Here is a 20807-nt window from a genome sequence, read left to right on the forward strand (position 1 = left end):
ATCCAAACTTGAAAATTCGTGTAAAACCATAGATTATAGAACCATAAGCTTTTACACCCTGGAGGAAACTGGAACTAATTTAACTCAACTTCTCCTTTTACAGGTAGGGAGACTAGAGTCCAAAGTGCTGACGTGTCTTACCTAGTAGCATATTTGGCCCTTGTCTTCCAGGTTAGTACTGAGTCTCCAGCACAGCGAACTGTCTTTGTGTTGTACTTGGATGACTGTGTAGGTCCTTAGATTAGTCATGTAAGAATGCATAAGCAGCAAACAAAAAAGCCTCATTTCATAGATGTGTTCCAAAGTAACTTCCACAACACATATGCCCAAATCTTATTTTGAACCCATTCCCCACATAGAATGACTATTTATTTGATTTTTAGTTGTTACAATTTGCATTGAGTACTGAGTCTCCACGAGACAAGAAAGAAATGTGTGTAAAATTCATTAAAACCTTGCCAGCTTTACTGACTGATGAACTAGCACAATGACCATCAAAAGATGCAGAACACTCAGGCAAGGGCTTTAATATCTCCTGTGTGGCATATACTAAGTGTTTTTGATAAGTGAAATTTTTATTGACAAATCCTGAGGATGATTTAGTTACCAGTATCTTATGTCACGCTCAGTTGGAAAAGAGCAGTTTTAAATTATTGATTGGAAAAACTGTTGTTCAGAGAAGTCATTCATAGAACAAGAGTGGATATACTAGGAGACACTCTGAGCCTTGGAACACTGAGCCCATGTGTACAGACGGAGGGGAACTGACTCACTGTAGATGCCCAGGACAGTACAGGTAATGCTGGTGATGGAGTTGACAGTTGGCCCCAGTAATATTTTTCTATGTGCTGGGTCCTGTTCTGAGTGGGCTATGTGCAGTATTCTTTTAGTCTTCTGCCCTGGCCAGCGGGGTGTCAACGGGGGCGACCCACCTGTGGGAGAGGATGAAAGGGACGGGGGAGACATGAAAGGAAGACAGCAAGACAGTGTGTTCTGATCAAGCTGCAAATTTTATTCTCCTCAGCAAGGCTTATATAGCATGAGAGGGGGCAGGAAGGAGGGAAGGGGTGCACAACGTGCCGTACGTGCAGGTGAAGGGGGTGTGCAGGTGAAGGACTACGTGCAAGTCGTGAGGCTGCTAGGTGGTAAGGTCACTGGTCAGGGCCCATTGTTCTGTTGCTATGCTACCTGACCTGCCTGACCTGTTCTTTATCTTTGGGGGCATCTGGTTTAGGGCAGGGGCTTGTTCTCTGGCCTAGCTAGTACTTTTCCATGGTCCATGTTTGGTCCCTGACAGTCTCCATGTCAGCCCTTGAGGTACAGGCACTGTTATTTGCTTGGTTTTACAATGGAACTGGAAAATGGAGAAGTTAAAGACCGTGGTGCATCTCTCATTGATGGTAGGTTCTCCTCCCCACCCCCAGGAGGAGGTGCATTCATGTAGGATGTGGAACTTCTTTCTTCTAGGCTGATGGATTTTGTCTTCCACAGTATCACTTCTAAAAAATACTGTTTTTATATGTTTTGTTCCCTTCAAATATCATAACATTCCAATTGTATTTTCCTAGTTCTTGGCCCTTCTGTAGCAGTCCTTTGTAATACTGTCTGTCTCATGACTACCACATGTCTGTGTGGAATGCAGAGGGGATGCTGGAACATCTGGTTCAGATGCGCAGTGCTACTGGCATTCAAAACAGACTCAGAACTCAGGCTTTTCCCCCAAGGGGGAGGGGTGATGGCTGACAGGAGTTGTATTGGAGAGGTGAATTCATAGAGTTGTGAAGTCCCGAGCCTTTTTCAGTTTGTATTTGCAGTGAGCATTTTGGTCATAGGTGGGATAGAGCTTGGTCTTTCTCTGGTGTTGTGTTGGCATTGGGATGTTCAGGTTGTAAGGGTGGTTCTTATAGTACTGTGTGCCTTATGGATATCACATCCTGCTGAGTTTATGATAAAATAGAAGACATTCATTGTCAATTAATGTCTCTTACTGCATATGCATGCATGTTGTTATTTTAATCTGAATTTAACTAGATCCTTCTTTATTTATGAATTCATGATACCATCATGCAACCAGACAAAGCGTCTTGTAATTACCATAGGCTCCTGGCTCCTCCCTATGGGAAAGGAGGACAGAAACATTGTGTTCTGGGTTCTGAACTGGCTGTTTTTCATCCTGATGATCTGCAGCATTAAGTTTCAGAGGTGAATCTGGTGGCCTTGGAGACTAAATTGTTGGTCCAGGGTACTAAATGGTATTTGACTGTTGGAGTTCAGATTGCAGCTCAGTCCCTTGCTCTCCTTATCTGCTCTGTAAGCTGGTAAAATAATATCCCTCACCACGTAAGGTTGTTGTGAAGAGTAAAGGAGTTAACAGAGTTAGTGTTTACAGTTCACTATTAATTACATAAGTAGATGGAATTTCAATCCCTTGCTTCACTGATTGTAAACCCTGTGGTTCTTCAGCATTCTAGGATGCATTTCCCACTGACATCTGTCCCTTAGGTTTCCTGGGACTTATGGTCACCTCTGGTTCTATTTGAAGAAGGAAAGGTGGCTTAGAAAGAGCCTTATCACTCAGCAGAGAAAAACAATGACATCATGAGATTTGCAGGCAAATGGATGGAACTAGAAAAAAATCATCCTAAGAGAGGTAACCCAGACTCAGAAAGACAAACCTGGTATGTACTCACTCATAAGTGGATACTAGATGTAAAGCAAAGGATAACCAGACTGCAACTCACAGCTCCAGGGAGGCTACCTAGTAAAGTGAACCCTAAGAAAGACATAGGGATTGCCCAATGGCAGAGAAATGGATGAGATCTACATGAACAAACTGGAATTAAGGGTGGGTAATGGAGGGCAATGGTTGGGGGAAAGAGAGCTTAGGGGAGTGGGAGGTCCCAGCTGGATCAGGAACAGAGTGGGAGAACGAGGAAAGAGATACCATGATAAATGAAGATACCATGGGAATAGGAAGAAGCAGAGTGCTAGAGAGGTCCCCAGAAATCCACAAAGATACCTCCACAATAGACTACTGGCAATGGTCAAGAGAAAGCCCGAGCTGACCAACTTTGGTGATCTGATGGCCGAACACCCTGTCATGATAGAACTCTCATCCAGTGACTGATGGAAGCAGATGCAGAGATCCACAGTTGAGCCCCAGGTGGAGCTCCAGGAGTCCAATCGGTGAGAGAGAGGAGGGATTATATGACCAAGAGATATTGAGACCATGATTGGAAAAAGCACAGGGACAAATAGCCAAACTAGTGGAAACACATGAACTGTGAACCAATAGCTGAGGAGCCCCCGTGGAACTGGATCAGGCCCTCTGGATAAGTGAGACAGTAGATTACCTTGAACTATTTAGGAGGCCCCCAGGCAGTGGGACTGGGACCTGTCCTTAGTGCAAGAGCTGGCTTTTTGGAACCTAGGGCCTATGCAGGGACACTTTGCTCAGCCTGGGTGTAGGGAGGAGGGCATTGGACCTGCCTCAACTGAACCTACTAGGCTGAGCTGAATCCCCAGGGGAGACCTTGCCTTGGAGGAGATGGGAATGGGGGATGAACTGGGGGGGAAAGCTGGGGGTTGGGAGGAGGGAGGACAGGGGAATCCGTGGCTGATATGTAAAATTAAATTAATTATAAAATAAAATAATAATAATAATAAAAAAGAAAGAGCCTTATCTTTTCTTTATGTACTCCCACAGTCTTGGTAAACACGTGCTCTTTTATTTGTTTTTATTTTATCTTAAAAAGATTTTATGTCAAAGATGATGGTGCACTTGGAGGCAGAGGCAGGCAGATCTCTATAAAGTCCAAGGCCAGTCTGCTTTAGGAGCAGGCTCCAGGAAAGCCAGGGGATACATGGAGAGATCCTGTCTTTTTTAAAAGGCGATTTTATTTATTATTTTATGTATTTGCCTGTGTGCTTGTCTGTGTACCTTGTCTATGTTATGCCCACACAGTCCAGAAGGGGGCATTGGATCCCCTGGAATGGAATTGCAGATAGTTGTGAGCCACCTTTTAGGTGCTGGGCATTGAACCTGCATCCTCTGAAAGAGCAACATGTGCTCTTAACCACTGAGCCATCTCTAGTCCATTAGGTATTTTATTAATTTGTTGTTTGTTTATCTAGGTATCTGCTTGTGCCTGTGTTTATCTGTGTATGTATCTGTTTGTGCATGTATTTTCATGGTGTACATGTGGAGGTCAGAGAACAGCTTGTAGGCATCAGTTCTCTTCTCCCACCACATAATTTCTGGGAATTAAATTTATTTCATCAGACTTGGTGCCAAGTACCTCACCCACTGAGCCTTCTTGCTGCCCCTCCCCCCTTTTGTGGTAAAAGTATTTATCATAAGAGCTACTCACAAATTTAAATGTGTAATGCAGAATGACCTCTGGGAACAATGTCATAGAGCCGTATCTAGAACCTACTGTCCTTGTCACCTCCTACTGCGTCCCTCATAACAACTGCTCTACCTTGTGTCTGACTTTACCTGTTGTAGATACCTCATGTAAGTTGAATCAGGTGGTATTTGCCCTGTGCCCACTTCATTTTTCCTAGCCCAACATCGCCCGTGTCCATCCACACTGTTGTACATGGTAGGATTGCCTTCTCGGGTAAGGCTGTTTCATGTGTGTGTTGTCCCACGTCTTCACCCACTCATCTGAGTGAGCATCTAGGTGGTTTCCAGCACTTGCCACTGTCAGTAGTGTGTGTAGTAGGGAATGGGGAATGCTAGTTTATCTTCGAGACCCTATTTTTTAACTTTTGGGTAAATACTGAATAGTAATATTGCTGAATCATATGGGTTCCATTTTTAATGTTTTTGGGGCACTCTCTGTACTAGTTTAAATAGAGGCTGCATCATTTTACATTCCCATGAACAAAGTATAAGGGTTGAATTTTTTCATATTATTGTTACTTTCCAACAGGTGTGAGATGATATCTGATGTGTTTCTGAGGTGCACTTCTTGGAGGTATTTCAATGTTGATGAGCTTTTTGTACACCCATTGTTATTTGTATGCAGTCTTTGAGGTTCTTAAGTCTTTTGCCCACTTTTAATTAAGTGTATTTTGCTATTGAGTTGGAAGTTTTCCTTGTATGTTTGGACATTAATATCTCATTGGGTATATTGCATACAGTATTGTGCTGTGGGATGTTCTGTATGGCAAATGTGTTGCTAATTAGTCAATAAATAAAACACTGATTGGCCATTGGCTAGGCAGGAAGTATAGGCAGGACAAGGAGGAGAATAAAGCTGGGAAGTGGGAGGCTGAGTCAGAGAGACACTGCCAACCGCCATGATGACAAATAGCATGTGAAGGTGCCGGTAAGCCACGAGCCATGTGGCAAGGTATAGATTTATAGAAATGGATTAATTTAAGCTGTAAGAACAGTTAGCAAGAAGCCTGCCATGGCCATACAGTTTGTAACCAATATAAGTCTCTGTGTTTACTTGGTTGGGTTTGAGAGGCTGTGGGACTGGCAGGTGACAGAGATTTGCCCTGACTGTGGGCCAGGAAGGAAAACTCTAGCTACAAATGGCGTCCAACGTGGTGGCAAGAGTTTCCACCTAAAAACTGAGAAAAAAGATTCTAAAACGGAGCTAAAAACAGTTCCTAATTGTCTCTCTCAAATGAGTGGCAGCTGCTGGTTTGAGCTACTGGTGGGTTCCTAGCTTGCGCGCTCAACCTGCCGTATGGCGGGAATGAGGCCTCTGCAAGTGGCACATTAAGCTGCATGGTGGATTTAGCCTTTGCTAGTATAAAACAAAAAAAGAGGTTTCTGGGCTACACGCTGCTTGGATAAAAGCATAGACCCACGATAGCTCCCAGAGCTGGTGGAAAACGTACTACCGCCATGTTGGGAAACTGAGGTGGGCGGAGCCAGCAGCCACAGCTGCTGCAGTTTAAAGCAACAGATTCACAATAAGACAGATTCAGATGTAATAGTTTAAATGTGTGTAAAATATACGTAGGCTTGAAAGAGACAAAAAAGGTGATATATATAGTTATAGAAACAAATACATAGTTTTAAAAAATAAAGTCTTTAAAGAGACAGTAAAATTAATATAAAAAATAAGCCACATGAAGATATCTGGATTGTGTTGTCTTTGGGATTTTTAACTGCAGAAAAACATTTGATCATAAAAGATGTTGAGTTAAACCAATATGTATATTTTAAAGATACCATGACTTCAAAATTTGGATGTAAGGATATGTTACTTTGGAAAGGAGACTCTGCTTTTGTTCCCACAGAAAGGCAAAGGCTATGGATTTGTTCCAGATTAAGATACATCAGGTTTGACCAGCCAAGACCCCCTGAAAGGTCTCTGATGACACCGTGGCCCAGATGATCCAACATCCAGAATGGTTTCAAGGCAGCTGCCTCAGACGATACAGTCTCACGGACTACTACATGATCCTAAAATTTTCTTTGTGTCCCCATAAGATACAGTGCCCCCCTCCAGCAGGAAGTAGTAAGAGAAGCTACGCCCAAATTCCCAAATTATATGTAATTTTACTTTGTTAAGGTTAAAACCTTCCTTTTTGAAAAAAAAAAGAGGGGAAGTGCTGTGGGATGTTCTGTATGGCAAATGTGTTGCTAATTAGTCAATAAATAAAACACTGATTGGCCATTGGCTAGGCAGGAAGTGTAGGCAGGACAAGGAGGAGAATAAAGCTGGGAAGTGGGAGGCTGAGTCAGAGAGACACTGCCAACCGCCATGATGACAAACAGCATGTGAAGGTGCCGGTAAGCCACGAGCCATGTGGCAAGGTATAGATTTATAGAAATGGATTAATTTAAGCTGTAAGAACAGTTAACAAGAAGCCTGCCACGGCCATACAGTTTGTAACCAATATAAGTCTCCTTGTTTACTTGGTCGGGTCTGAGAGGCTGTGGGACTAGCAGGTGACAGAGATTTGTCCTGACTGTGGGCCAGGAAGGAAAACTCTAGCTACAGTATTGTTTCTTCTTTTGTTTGCTGTGCAGATGCATTTGTATACAAATGTCTCCATAAGATGGCTGAGCTTTGTTTTGTGCCCTAGCATGTGCCCTTGGTTCAGGTCTTAGCACCCAAATGGTGGCTCACAAACACCTGTAATTCCAGTTCCAGGGCAGCCAACATCTTCTTCTGATGTCCTGGGCACTGTACATGTGATACACATACACACATACAGACAAAACTCTTATATACATAAGATAAAGTAAATAAATATGATTTTTTAAAAAAGGACAGTTTATTGCTGTTTTGTTATTTTCTGGTTGTCTTGTAGCCACTCTGTTTTTAATTCCTGCCTTGCTGCCTTGCTTGAGATTGGATGATTCTATGTAGCAGTATGCTTGGGATCCTTTCTGTTTTTGCCTTGTATATCTACTAACAATTTTGCTGTCTAGTTACTGTGAAGCTTAAGTAGAACACTATATGCATGTAACAGCTTGTTTCAAGCTGATAATCAGTTGACATTGATTACATTTTCCAGTTTGTGTTAGTATTTGCATCAGTTTATCATATAGAACCTTGACGTTATTTTTGCCTATAGTTGTTATTAACTGTTCGATCTTTTAACCCTCATACTAAGAAGAAGACATTGCCTTCACATCAGCTTTATAATCCTGGAGTACCCTGAAGATGGCTTTGTTTTACATGCAGCACTGAGCTCTGACTTTTGCTTGTTTCATGTTATTCCTCAACAGCTATTTGTGGTTTTATTTCAGTCTAAATAGTTTCCTTTGCAACCCCTGTAAGGTGAGGGAGGCTGGTGGTTGTGAACTTCTTTTTGCCTTTGAGGCAGTGTCTTACTGTGTGACCTCCCTCTCTCCACTTGTCTGTGGGGATTTTAGGTGCGTGCCACCATACCCCATTCTCAGAGTTTTTGTTTGCCTCAGAAAATTTTCATTTCTCCCTCATTTATGAAAGACAGCTTTGTAAGAAAAAGCCTTTTTGGTTGGCAATTATTTTACTTGGATATATTGTCATCCCATCTCTGCTGGGCTGCAAGGATTCTGCTGAGAAGTCTCCCGATAGGCAGTGTTGAAACAGCCTTTTTTTTAAGGTGTTTTTTTTTTTTTTTTGGTTTTTCGAGACAGGGTTTCTCTGTGTAGCTTTGTGCCTTTCCTGGAACTCGCTTTGGAGACCAGGCTGGCCTCGAGCTCACTAAGATCCGCCTGCCTCTGCCTCCCAAGTGCTGGGACTAAAGGTGTGCACCACCACCGCCCGGCTGAAACAGCCTTTTAAAGAGAGATGTCTCTTACCTTTTGTTACTCTTACATTTCTTCCTTTGAGTTTGAGTATTATGTGTCATGGCATGCTCTCCTTTGGGTTGAATTTGACTGATGATGTCTGTACCTCCTGTCCCTGAACGATGGCATCATTTCCTTAACTTCTCTTTCTGGTCCTTCTTCCTCTTTCTATGGCTCCTATAATGTGAGTGTTTACTCTCCTGGTGATGTCCCATAATTCACACAGGTGTTCTTTTTTATCCTTTTTGCCTTTGCACAATTTCAAATGTCCTGTCTTTCAACTTACTCTTTTTTGTCCAGTAGAGTTGCCATTGAAGATTTTCATTAAGTTTTCTAGTTTAGTCATTGTATTTTTAATTTCCAATATTTCTTTTTTTAAAAGATTATCTCTGTTAGATGTCCTAAATTTTTTTCTGAATTGTTAACTGAATTTTATTTTTTTATAGTTCACTGAACATTTTTCTTTATGAGTGTTATTCTGAATTCAATTGTCAGTTATCTTGTAGATCTTCATTTCTTTGGGGTTTGTTATTGTAACTTGTTAGTTTCTTTTCCAAGTGCTCTGGTATTCTTTCTTTCTTTCTTTCTTTTTTTTTAACATAGGGTCTTACGTAGCTCAGGCTAGCTGCAAATTCAATGTGTAACTAAGGATGACCTTGACCTTCTGATATTCCTGTGTCAGCTTGCCAAGATGTTGGATTACAGGCATGGTCACTATGTCCAGTTATGAGGTTCTGGGGATCAAACTCAAGGTCTGAAGCTCTCTACCAGCTGAGCCACATCCAAGCCCAATGATCCTCTTATTCTTGGTCATCCTTGTGTCTGTCTATTGATGGCTGGGCTTCGAGAAGCACCCTCTCCTGCTTTTACAGTTTTCTTTGATGCACCCTGAGGGGCAGCTCATGACAAACACAGTAGGCAAAGCTTTTTCAGTCTGAAACACTTTTGCTATTTACTGGCGTAGTTTCCCCCTCTATTTTCACATATCGAATGTTTTAAATATTGCCTTCAACTATGTTACTTAGATTGAACAGGTAAATATTTGACTTTTCTTTTGACTAACATTGTAAGGTTAAAAAAAATCATAAAATTATGGTTTTGTTCAGACACACATAACGTGAATGTTCATACCTGCATAGTAGGATATATTTTTGTGTGTGTATGCATGCAAGCGTGCACTTGTGCATAGGCACACATGTGCCCCAGTGCTGATGTGGCCACCAGAGGACAACTTTCAGGAGTTGGTCTTTATCTTCCTTGAGAGGTTTCTTTTGTTTCTGCTGCGATGCTGCCTGTTCCAGGCCAGCTAGCCCACATTTTTCCAGGTGACTTTCTGATCTGCAGTCTCACTGTAGCAGTGCTGGGATTAAAGATGATGCCACTGCATCTGGATTACAGATGATGCTACTGCATCTGGGATTACAAATGATGCCACTGCATCTGGGATTACAGATGATGCCACTGCATCTGTATTTTTATGCAAATTCCGAGGCTCAAACTTGGGAAGTTAGACCTTCATGGTTATCACTTTGGCTCTCTGACACATTTGTCTAGCTCTACCTCAGGTTCTTTTAAACCTAGAGTACTTAAAGTGCTTGAAGAATTGCACTGATTTGAACATTAATGGAAATTGAATTTCAGATTATTTCTTCCTCTTTATTTTCCCACCTTGAAAAATATCTTATATAGTGGTTTATGAGCAGGGAGGCAGCATGGATGCTGACTGGCTATTGAGTGTATGTCTTGGTTAGGTTTCTATTGCTGTGATAAACACCATGACCAAAAGCAACCTGAGGAGGAAAGGGTTTATTCCAGCTTACAACTCCAGATCATAGTCATCATGGGAGGAAGTCAGGGCAGGAAGTCAAGCAGGTCAGGAACCTGGAGGCAGGAGCTGATGCAGAAGCCGTGAGGAGTGCTACTGGCTTATTCCTCATAGCTTGCTCAGCCTGCTTTCTTATAGAACCCAGGACCACTAGCCCAGGGCTGGTCCATTCATAATGGGTTGGACCCTCCCATGTTAATCATCAACTGAGACAATGCCTCATAGACTTGCCTACAGGCCTATCTGGTGGGGACATTTTCTCACTTGAGGTTCCTTCTTCCCAAATGACTCTAGCTTCCTCAAGTTGACATAAAACTAGCAACACAAAATATGGCATTTGTCTTGCATTTTAGGTATCACAGTCTTGAAATTTAAGGCTTTTTGTTTCCACATTTTGGCCAATCTGATAGAATTTTGTCCTTAATTTATTCAAAAGTGAAATAGGAAATGCAAACACATGTTTTCTAGTTCTTATAGAAAGAGTAAATTAAGATGTGAAGAAAATTGAACAGACTTTTAAAAAAACCCTCCAAGTCCTTGTATGGAGGGTTTAAAAAGAATTTTTATTGCAAACAGGTTAATATAGTTCAGAATGAAACTGTTACTTCCTTCTCACCTCAAATACTTGAATTAGACTCCCAGGACAACCACTGCAAACAGTTCTTAAGTAGCCTTCCACAGTGTTGTGTGTATTCAAGTGTATGTGAAGGGTGTGTATATAAGTTTGTGATGGAATTGTGTTCCCCTCTACACTAGATCCATATACATCCTTTAAAGAACAGTATGTTTTGAATGGCCTAAATGTATTTTTTTTCATGTAGTTGAGAACATTAGACAGGTTGATATACATTAAGATGAACTTTTTTCTGCATGTTTGTTAATTTTTTTTCTAATTGTATCTTTAAGTGTGAAGTTTCTTTAGTGCAGATGATTTTTAATAGAAAAGTTAATTTAGATGGAAGATTTTCCCCTTAATACATGTTTTCAGTGTTAGGTGTCAGGGTGGCCGGCTTGTGTCACTGTAATGCTCTATTGTATCAGCTTTGCTTTTCTCTTCCTTCTGTTTTGCAATACTGGGGCTCAAACCCAGAGCCTAGTGCGTGCTCAGCATGTTACTCTACTCCTGAGTTTAATTCCCAGCTTGAGATTTTCTTCCTTCAAGTAGTGAATATATTCTTTTATTAAAATGGTCATAGAAATTGGAATATTTTTGAAACATGTAGTGACACACAAGTAAACTTAAACATATTTTCCTCCTCCCTCTCCCCCCTCTTTCTCCCCCTCTCTCCCCCTTCTCTCTCTGCTACCCCCTCTTTCTTTTGATTCTCCCTCCTTAGCCCTTTGAGTACCCAGCTGAGTCACTTTTTTTTTTTAAGTTGTAGTAACTAAGCTCACTGTGTGCCTTCTTAACTCTGTGTTTAGGCCTGTGTGGACGTAAGAGCCAGTTCAGTATTTTGGCAGCAGATGGAGTTTTCAGAGAGTCTTCATGGCCACCCCAAGTTACCAGAGTGGCTGTCGACACACCCTTCTCATGGAAACCGAGCTGAGCACTTGGACAGACTCATACCACAGGTGAGCGAGCCCTGCTAAAGCTGTTACTTTTTTGGTCTAGAAAAAATGAGTTTTACTATGCAATTACTTTGGTTACTATAATTATTGACTATTGGCTTTCATGGAGTTGTAATGAAAAGGAAAGTCCTATTTACCCACAAGCCATTTAGCAGAAGTCCTGAGGTGGTGGCACACGCCCTTAATCCGATCACATGGCAGACAGAATCTCTGTGTGTTCAAGGACACAGCCAAGCGGTGACCTGAACCTTTAATCTCAGTATGAACCATAAAGACCTGGAGGTCTGTATAGACAGGCAGTGATGAGGAAGTCATATGGTTGGGTTTAGAACTAATGAGAAGGCAGAACAGAAAGTCAATAAAAAGACAGGACACAGGAAGAAGGTCTCTCTCTCAAAGGAAGGATGGCAGTGAGTGGTAAGATAAGGTGGTCTTAGCTCTTGGCTACTGCTCGATCTCTGGACTTTTAACTCTTATTTGGCTCTGTGTTTCTTATTTAATAAGGCCGTTTAGAATTACATCTACACACATTGAGAATAAAATCACATTTCAGCACAAATAAAATATCACCATAAATGTGAAGGTCTAACTCTTTAGTGTCTGACTTTGAACTGTAACTAATTTGGTAATGTTTTAAAACTTTAGGTGGGCCTGGAAATATAGTTCAGTTGGTCAGTGTTTGCCTGGCCTACAGAAAACCCTGGATTGCATCTCTAGCACCCCATAAACTAAGTGCAGTGATGCATATCAGTAATACCAGTGCTTGGGAGGTGGAGACAGGAAAACCAGGGTTCAAGGTCATTCCTGGCTCCACAGTGAGTTTGAGGTCAGCCTGTGCTACATGAGACCCTGTCTCAAAGAAAAAAAAAATAAGTAAAAAGGGAAAAGAAAACAACTTCAGGCATGCTTTCCAATATATTGATCATAATTTGGTTTTTCCTTAACTTTTGGTTTAAAATGTCTATTAATAAGTTGTATATAAGTTTTGGATTAAACAGATATCAACTCTAGTTTGTTTTATGTTTTTCTTGTTTGTTTGTTTGTTTCTGTTGTTTTGAGCCAGGGTTAAACTACATATATACATATACTACCCTGGCTGGCTTGGAACTTACTATATAGACAAGCCTGGCCTAGAATTCACAGAGATCTTCCTGCTTCTGCCTTTGCCTCCCAAGTGCTGGAATTAAAGATGTGCTCCCTCATGTCTGGCTCTCATCAATTTTTTTGTTTGTTTGTCTGAGACAGGCTATATGAGCCTAGGCTGGCTTCGACCTTCTGTGTAACTGAGGCTGGCCTTGAACTCTTGAGTGCAGGAAGTACAGACCCTGTGCTATTCTACCCGGTTTTGTACAGTGCTGGGGATCCAACATAGGTTTCATGCATACTAAGCAGGAACTCTACCAACTGAGCTACATTTCCATCTCTGTGTGGCTTGGAAACAGTGGAAATTTGTTTCTAAATTTAGAAACTGGGAAATCTTAGATCAAACTTGGTGTCTTATAAGGATCCAGTTTCCTGTGCATAAATGGCTGTCTCCTAGTATAACCTTACATGGTGAACTAGGAAGCGAGGTCTTTGGAGTCAGTTTGTCCATCTATCCATCCATCCATCCATCCATCCATCCATCCATCCATCCATCTATCCATCCATCCATCCATCTGTCCATCCATTCATCCATGTGTCCATCCATCCATCCATCCATCCATCCATCCATCCATCCATCCATGCATCTATCCATTCATCCATCAATCCATCCATCCATCCATCCATCCATCCATCCATCCATCCATCCATTCATCCATCCATCGAGCCTTTATTTATCATTGTATTTTAAGACAAAGTCTCACTCTGGAGCTGAAGGTGGTCTTGAACTTGAGCTATTCCTATCTGTTTCCCCAGTGTTTGGATTACAAGCATGGGTCACTGTGCTGGGAACAGAGCATCTTTTAATAAGGCACTGGTCCCATTGGGATTGACTTTTATGACTTGATTATATCTCAAAGGCCTCATTTTATTAAGGCTATCACATGGGTATTAGGATTTCAGCATGTGAAGTTTGAGAGGCACAAGCGTTAGTTGATTGGCACCTTTTATCTGAATCAAATCTTACTTAGATCTTAAGTGAAGGAAAAACATAGCAAAAATAGTAGTGAAATTTACCTGATGTAATCTGTAGTATTACTCACCTAAGCAGGGTAGTATATGTGTTTCACCAGTAATTGATTACACTGAGGGCCAGCGAGGACCTTAGAGGCCCTGGGGAGGCTATGGCTTGTCTCTAAAGTCATGACACACACAGTTCTTTTCTTTTGAACTCAATGTGATTCTCAACTGTGTGGCTTGTTTAAAATAGATAACGAGTTCTACTAGGCAGCTGTGATTTGAAGCCTACCCTAAATTCTAAAGTTGTCATTTCATCAAATCACTGAGGATCTTCAGATAGGTAAAAAAAAAAGGGTATGCTTTAGGGAGGTCTGTGAAATGGTGAAGAGTTGATTAGAGAGCATAGGGAACGTGGCTGGAGAAACAAATGTTATTTGGGAGCCAGTGAGGAAGAAAAACAGAGGAGAGCTTTTTTTTTTTTTCTTCTAAAAATAAACCATCCCAGTTCAGAAATTTAATTTGAAAACTGCAGGTAAATTTCTTATATTTTTCCCCCAAGTGATTAAATTCAATTTGAAAGCAATAAAACTCTACTACAACATTGGGAATAATTCAGTGGTTGAAGTGAGAATGATAGTTAGTACAAGGGTATACTGTTAATTAGAACACACAGTCATAAAGATTGGAATGTGCTGCTCTCCTAAGTCTGATTTCTGTAATGGAAGGAAGCAGCCATGTATGGAAGATGTGTTCCTACATACCACTAAAGACTGCATTTTTTTTTTTTTTGAGACAGAGTTTCATTGTGTAACAGCCTTAGTTGTCCTGGAACTAGCTCTGTAGACCAGGCTGGCCTCACTCAAACTCACAGAGTTCTATCTTTCTCTGCCTCCTGAGTGTGGGAACTGAAGGTGTATGCCATCACTACCTGGCAAGACTATGTTGTTAACACGATTGTTTACTTGGGATTTTGGGGTTGAATTTTACTGGTGGCTTCTGTCCCCTGACCTTTGGACAGTCAGACACCTTTCTAAGGTCTGACTGGCGCTCAAGCTGCTTTACGGCAGACACAGTGTTGCCCTCCGGAGGTAGCCGCAGTGATGAAACTGGCAGGTTCACCTAGGATCCGAGTAGAGATCAAGGTGAAGGGCAGAGTTCATTCACGGAGGCATCCTCTGTGCTTAACTGGTAAGGACACAGACTGCTGTGGGTCTGATGTTTGGGGAAAAAAAACCAACACCTTGGTGTTCTGTGATGGGAACTTAAATTTTGGTGACTTTGATTTTTAATTTCATGTGCTAAGGATTATAAGTCTATTTTATCATATTCTTTGAATGCCATTATAAAATATATTATTTCTTGCTATAATTTGTCAACATTAAAGATATTAAATTATTTATGTAACATAAATCTTGAAAGGTCTTATTAATAAAAACAAACCCAGAGCCAGATATTGGGGTGAATTCTGAAAGATCAGAGAAGCAGAACAAGCCACAGCCACCTCACCTTGCCAGTTCTTCAGCTGATCCTGTTTCCTCAAACTGGAAGCCTTTGAGTCCTCATCCAAACTGCTGCTCAAAAGCCTAAAAGCTTAAAAACTTCTAGTTCCTGGTCCTCACGCCTATATACCTTTCTGCTTCCTGCCATCACTTCCTGGGATTAAAGGTGTGTGTCTTTCCCAAGCAAGACATGAGATCTCAAGTGCTGGGATTAAAGGTGTGTGTCACCATGCCTGTCTGTTTCCGGTGTGGCCTCGAACTCACAGAGATCCAATGGATCTTTGCTTCCCAAGTGATAGGATTAAAGGTATGTGTACCACCATTTTCTGTCCTCTATGTCTATCTAGTGGCTGTTCTGTTCTCTGACCCCAGATAAATTTATTAGGGTGCACAATATATTGGGGGACACAATATCACTACATTTCCCCTTTTTTGTATATTGTAATAAATTATCTGGGGTCAGAGAACAGAACAGCCACTAGATAGACACAGAGGCCAGAAAATGATGGCACACACGCCTTTAGCAGCAGTTCAGCTGAGATCCATTCGGGTGAGGACTCAGAGGCTTCCAGTTTGAGGAAACAGGTTCAGCTGAGGAATTGGCAAGTGAGGTGGCTGTGACTTGTTCTTGTTCTCTGTTCTTTCAATGTTCACCCCAATACCTGGCTCTGGGTTTGTTTTTATTAATAAGACCTTTTAAGATTCGTGTTACAGTTTTACACATCCAACAGATGTTGAATCGCTATTGCTTACTGGGCTGTAGGTCTTGTAAGTAAACAACAGAGACACCCACACCCTCACCCACCCACACCCCCATCCACCCACACCCTCACCCACCCACACCCCCATCCACCCACACCCTCATGGGTGAAGGAGACAGGCAGTAGGGGAGATGTGAGAGGTGAGGATCTCTGGAGTTTCTTTGTAAAGACACTAGTCCTGTTGAATAAGGATCCCATACTTATGACCTAATTTATCCTTAATTGCCTTCTTGTAGGCTCTGTCCCCAAATATGTCCATACTAGGGGCTAAGACTACAAAGTATGGATTTCTGTGAAAAACAATTCATTCTCGGGTGGACAGCTAATATGTGAGCAGAGATGGGAGGGTTGTTGGAAGAGCAGTTGATATGGAATGGCTAGGGTTGGGGAGACGTTTCAGTGGGTCAGCTATTTGCCATGAAAGTGTAAGGATGTGAGTTTGGAGCTCCAGAATCTGTGTAAAGCTGGGCATGGTATGTAATCTCAGTATTCCTGCAGCGAGATTGGAGGCTGAGACAGGAGAATCCCCAGAAACCCAGGCCAGCTAGCCTGTTGTGCACAGCACTGAACTAGAAGAGGCTCTTTTTACATAAGATGAGGACCAATGTCCTTTGACCTCCAGACAGGTGCCTCTGTCTGCATTCATGAACACATACATGCACACACACACATGCTCACAGGTTTAAAAAAGAAACTAAAATGGAATGGCTAGAATAAGTGGTCCCAGTGAGGTTTCTGACTTTGCTCAGAGACCAGATTTTAATGGAGGGTTCTGAGCATCACGTATGGAGACATGATGTTGTGACTTGTCCACTCACTTTATTCTGGAGGAATTTGGCATAGCATATTGTTCAGAGAACAAACTGCTTCCTTTCTTGTCTTGTTTTTTTCTTTTGTTTTTGAGATAGGGTCTTGTCTATGTAGTCTTGGCTATCTTGGAATTTGCTATATAGATCAGAGTGGCCTCAAACTCAGAGATCCACCTTCCTGCCTCTGCCTCTCCAGTGCTGAAGTTAAAGGTGAATGCCACCACATTGACCTCTTATTTTGTTTTTAAATCAAGATAGCACCATCAAATTTAGAGAAAAAAATACCCTTACTATTTTTTTAATGTGACTTCTCGGAAAAAAACAACATGTGTAAATGCCTAGTTAAATAACATGATGTGATCCACTAGTATGTGAAAATGATAAATATAGGTTTGTAGTAATAATATTATTTGTTGTTGGTAAGCTGATATGATATAATTTTATTTACTTGAAATAATCAGTTAGATTTAGGAAACATATTCCACATATTTTGGTTACCATAACAACTTGGGTGAAAAACTGAAGAACAGATGTTATGTCAACCTGTTGATGTTTCATAGCATGAGCTTCAGAATTACAGCTATGCTGTTTAGACTTTGAGTTTATGTACATCATAATTTGTCCTTGAAAGAAATACCTTATTTAAGTATTTTGTAAAATATGAATCAGTGTGAATAACAGAAATCTTGTTGAAAGGTTTATTTTAAAATCAAAAGCCTTCAGGTTGATTTTTTTTCTGTGTTCCTGCTGGTATTCTCTCCCTCTGCCATTACTCTTCGTGAGGGTAATGGGTGGGCAATGATAGAAGAGCTAGGAAACATTTAATTTGGAATTGTTGTTTAAGGTTATATAATTACAATCATAATTTGACTAGGATTTGTTTCTAAGTATTTTAATTGTAAACAGCATCCCATCTCTAGGCATGAGAATCACTTGGTAGCAGACTGTAAATGCATTCATTTTAACCTCATTTTATTTTTAATCCTTTAAATTTTCAGGCAGCTGGGAATTTGAACTCATGTGTAAATCATTCTTATGCATTTGTAATTGGATGAAACAAATGAATAAATCATTAATATTGTGCATCTCATGAGCAGAGAATGTAAGTGTTTGGAATTACCATGAAATGTCATTGTTGGCCATGTGTAAAAACCTACACTGTTCACCTTACTGAATCTCATTTTGTCTGACATGTAGAGTGTTGAGGAAGCAAGGAGCAGCTACTATAATTGAATTGGCCTCCGAATCCTAAGACGCCAGAAAGCCTGGCACTAATATTGTCTAAAACCTTAAAACACAACATTATGGCTGCAGCGAATGGACTGTTAGCTTTGAGGGATAAGACTACAAAGAGTAATGATATATTTTAAAATGGAGGTGCCCCCCTCCCGAAATACCTTGCTTTCTGTTTTCAATGGACACTTTTAATCTAATCACAAAGCCCTTCTGGCATTTCCCCCTCCCCCTTTCACTTAGTTATCATTTATATGTTACGGATAAATAATTTCTGTCTTACCTGATGTGGAACATGTAGAAAAATCCCCACGTATGTCAGCAGTTGGTTCATACTTTAGTTGTTAACGGAAATAAATGTAGCCAGTGCCTCAGAAGAAAAACAAAATACATGTGTGCTTATTGCTCATTTCTTTTTAACCTTTTGAAAGATTTTTATGGTGTATAACACGACCCATGATGTCAGTACATGTTGTGGAGTGGTCCGATCAAGCTCACAGGCAGATCCTTCACCTCATAGTTCTGGAGGGTGACAGCCCATGGCCACACTCGTGGCAGTTTCAGGTGTACACTGTTACTGGTGTGTCATCTGCCGCACAGTGGCACTCAGAACTTCCTCCTTCCATCTCACTGGAGTGTTGTCCCTGACCAGCATCTCCACATCTCTTCCCTACCCTGGTGGCCTCCATCCCCTCAGCTTCTATGAGCCGCTTTCTTAGACCCCCACGTGAGATCACACTGTGCCCCTCAGAGTCGTCTGTGTTGGGACAGATGACAACACTTTGCATTCTTTGTTTCCTTTGGTTTTGGAATTTCGCTCTGTAGATGGGGCTGACCTTGAACTTGGGGCAGTTTCCCCAGATCTCCATTCTGAGTGCTGGGGTTCTAGGCCTGTGCTACACTGCCTGGCTAGGATTTCATCAATCTTCTGGTAGGAGGGGTTGACCAAAAAGTTTTGTTGAAAAGCCTTGCCCTTACTTCTCATTCCTGAGAGCAACTTACCTCTGTCAAAGCAGCCATTTAGTTTATGTTTATTTACTGAAAATCCTCAGCTACTTATAATTCCTAACTTTTGACCGTTTCACAAACGAGTCAGAGTTCAATTTCTATTGTAGTTTGTGAAAAGAAATAAATGATTTCAAACATATTTTGAGAAGTGTAATCTTGATTTGTATGAATATTTAATGAACATACCTTAGATCTTGTTTAACTCATTAGTTAGTGAGGAAAATGGTAAAATGTTATAACTAGTGTAAAGGAGAATTTAACAACCATGATATAAGAAATCCCATATGAGATATAAGTGTGATAAATCCAAAGACAATTGTATAATCTTGTGGATGGCGCACAGGCTCTGCTAACCCAACTGGAGTTCTACTGAAGGAAATTGAGCCTGGATTTTTTTTTTTTAATCAAATCCAGGAATTGGGAACTGACACCAAATAGGATGGTCATAAATCCTGTGAGTCCATTGGACTGTACAGGTCAAAAGAAAAAGCTGTTTACTCTGGCATTTCTCAAACCTTGCAAGGTGTCGTTAGGTTTCAGAAAATTGTTCCCTCTGGCAGACGTGTTTTTGACGTGATGCCTGTGGTGATCTTCCTTCTGGCAACAGACCGCCAAGCCTCAGGAAAGCATTCATCCATCCTTTGTCTCTCCCTTCCCTTCTCCCTCCTTTTCTCTCCCCACCACTCCTTAGCCATTCTTCAGCCATTTTGATGCTTATAAATAAATACATAATCAGTAAGAAACACAACTAGCTATAAAACAGCTCTACTCATAGGGCAACAAACAGTTGCTTCTTACCAGGCATGGTTCATTCCCATTTCCATAGACAAGTATAATTTTCCTTATCATTAATTTTAAAATAACAGAAAGGCAATAAGGCAAAAATTTGGTGAGTATTTTTAGCCAAATGATATTAGTAGCTCAGGTTAAAATCAGAAGTAATTAAAATGTGTATATAGACATGAAGCCTGGCTTCAAAAAATGTATGGTGTTGTATGTATATACTTGTTTATGTATGGACTGTCACAGTAAGTATAAGAAAGGCAGTAAGTTAGAATGAACTTCCTTAGGCTAACTTTGGAAAGAGGAAAGATGTCAGGAAGTCAAATAAAAATGTATTCTAGAAACCTGTAGAGTCACAGCAAATTAACTAAGAAAAAGGCTCTGAGCCATATGGGGCCTTACTTTGGAGACTTTGTCCATAAGTTCAAAGAACAATTACTTAGTAACCAATTAATTCTAGCATCAAAATATAAAAAGGGACATCAACTGTTTGATTCATTTCATGAGCACGAAAGATTTTGTTTCAGCAATTTGATTAAAACGTCTTTTAAAATTTATGAACTGGGATCATTAATTAGCAAACAAGTCAGTGCTATATCACAATTATTATTTACTACAAGCAACTAAATTGTTCTCACGTTCATAGGTGGCATCTTAAAGGCACACGAGAGCAGAAACGCAGTCCTGGTCTTTGATGCCTCTCTTTCCTACTCTTCTGCATCCCACCTATGCCAGTGTTTGGGCTTCCTCCAGTGTGCATTAGGAATCTCTGTGGTCCTTCACCACAGCCACCGCCTAGAACAAGTCGCCATCACCTCTCCTAGTTCCTGTAACTCTCTCCAATTTCAGATTCCCTGGTCCATTATTTCCGTTAATGGCCTAGTTACAACGTATAAATGAGAATAACCTTTTCAATGTTATTTTCTTGCCTAAAACCTTCCAGTATTTTCTCATGTAACTTAGAAT

The 20807-nt window shown here is 40.9% G+C and overlaps 1 protein-coding gene across 1 annotated transcript in view; it reads left to right on the top strand.

Moving 5' to 3' along the window:
* Oma1 (OMA1 zinc metallopeptidase) overlaps nt 1-20807 on the top strand; it is a 62244-nt gene that overhangs the window by 36826 nt on the left and 4611 nt on the right. The window contains exon 8 of the mRNA XM_059256013.1: nt 11499-11648. Coding sequence (XP_059111996.1) covers nt 11499-11648 — 150 coding nt within the window. The remainder of the gene's footprint in view (nt 1-11498; nt 11649-20807) is intronic.

This window comes from Peromyscus eremicus, chromosome 2, assembly GCF_949786415.1.
Source record: "Peromyscus eremicus chromosome 2, PerEre_H2_v1, whole genome shotgun sequence".
NCBI lineage: Eukaryota > Metazoa > Chordata > Mammalia > Rodentia > Cricetidae > Peromyscus > Peromyscus eremicus.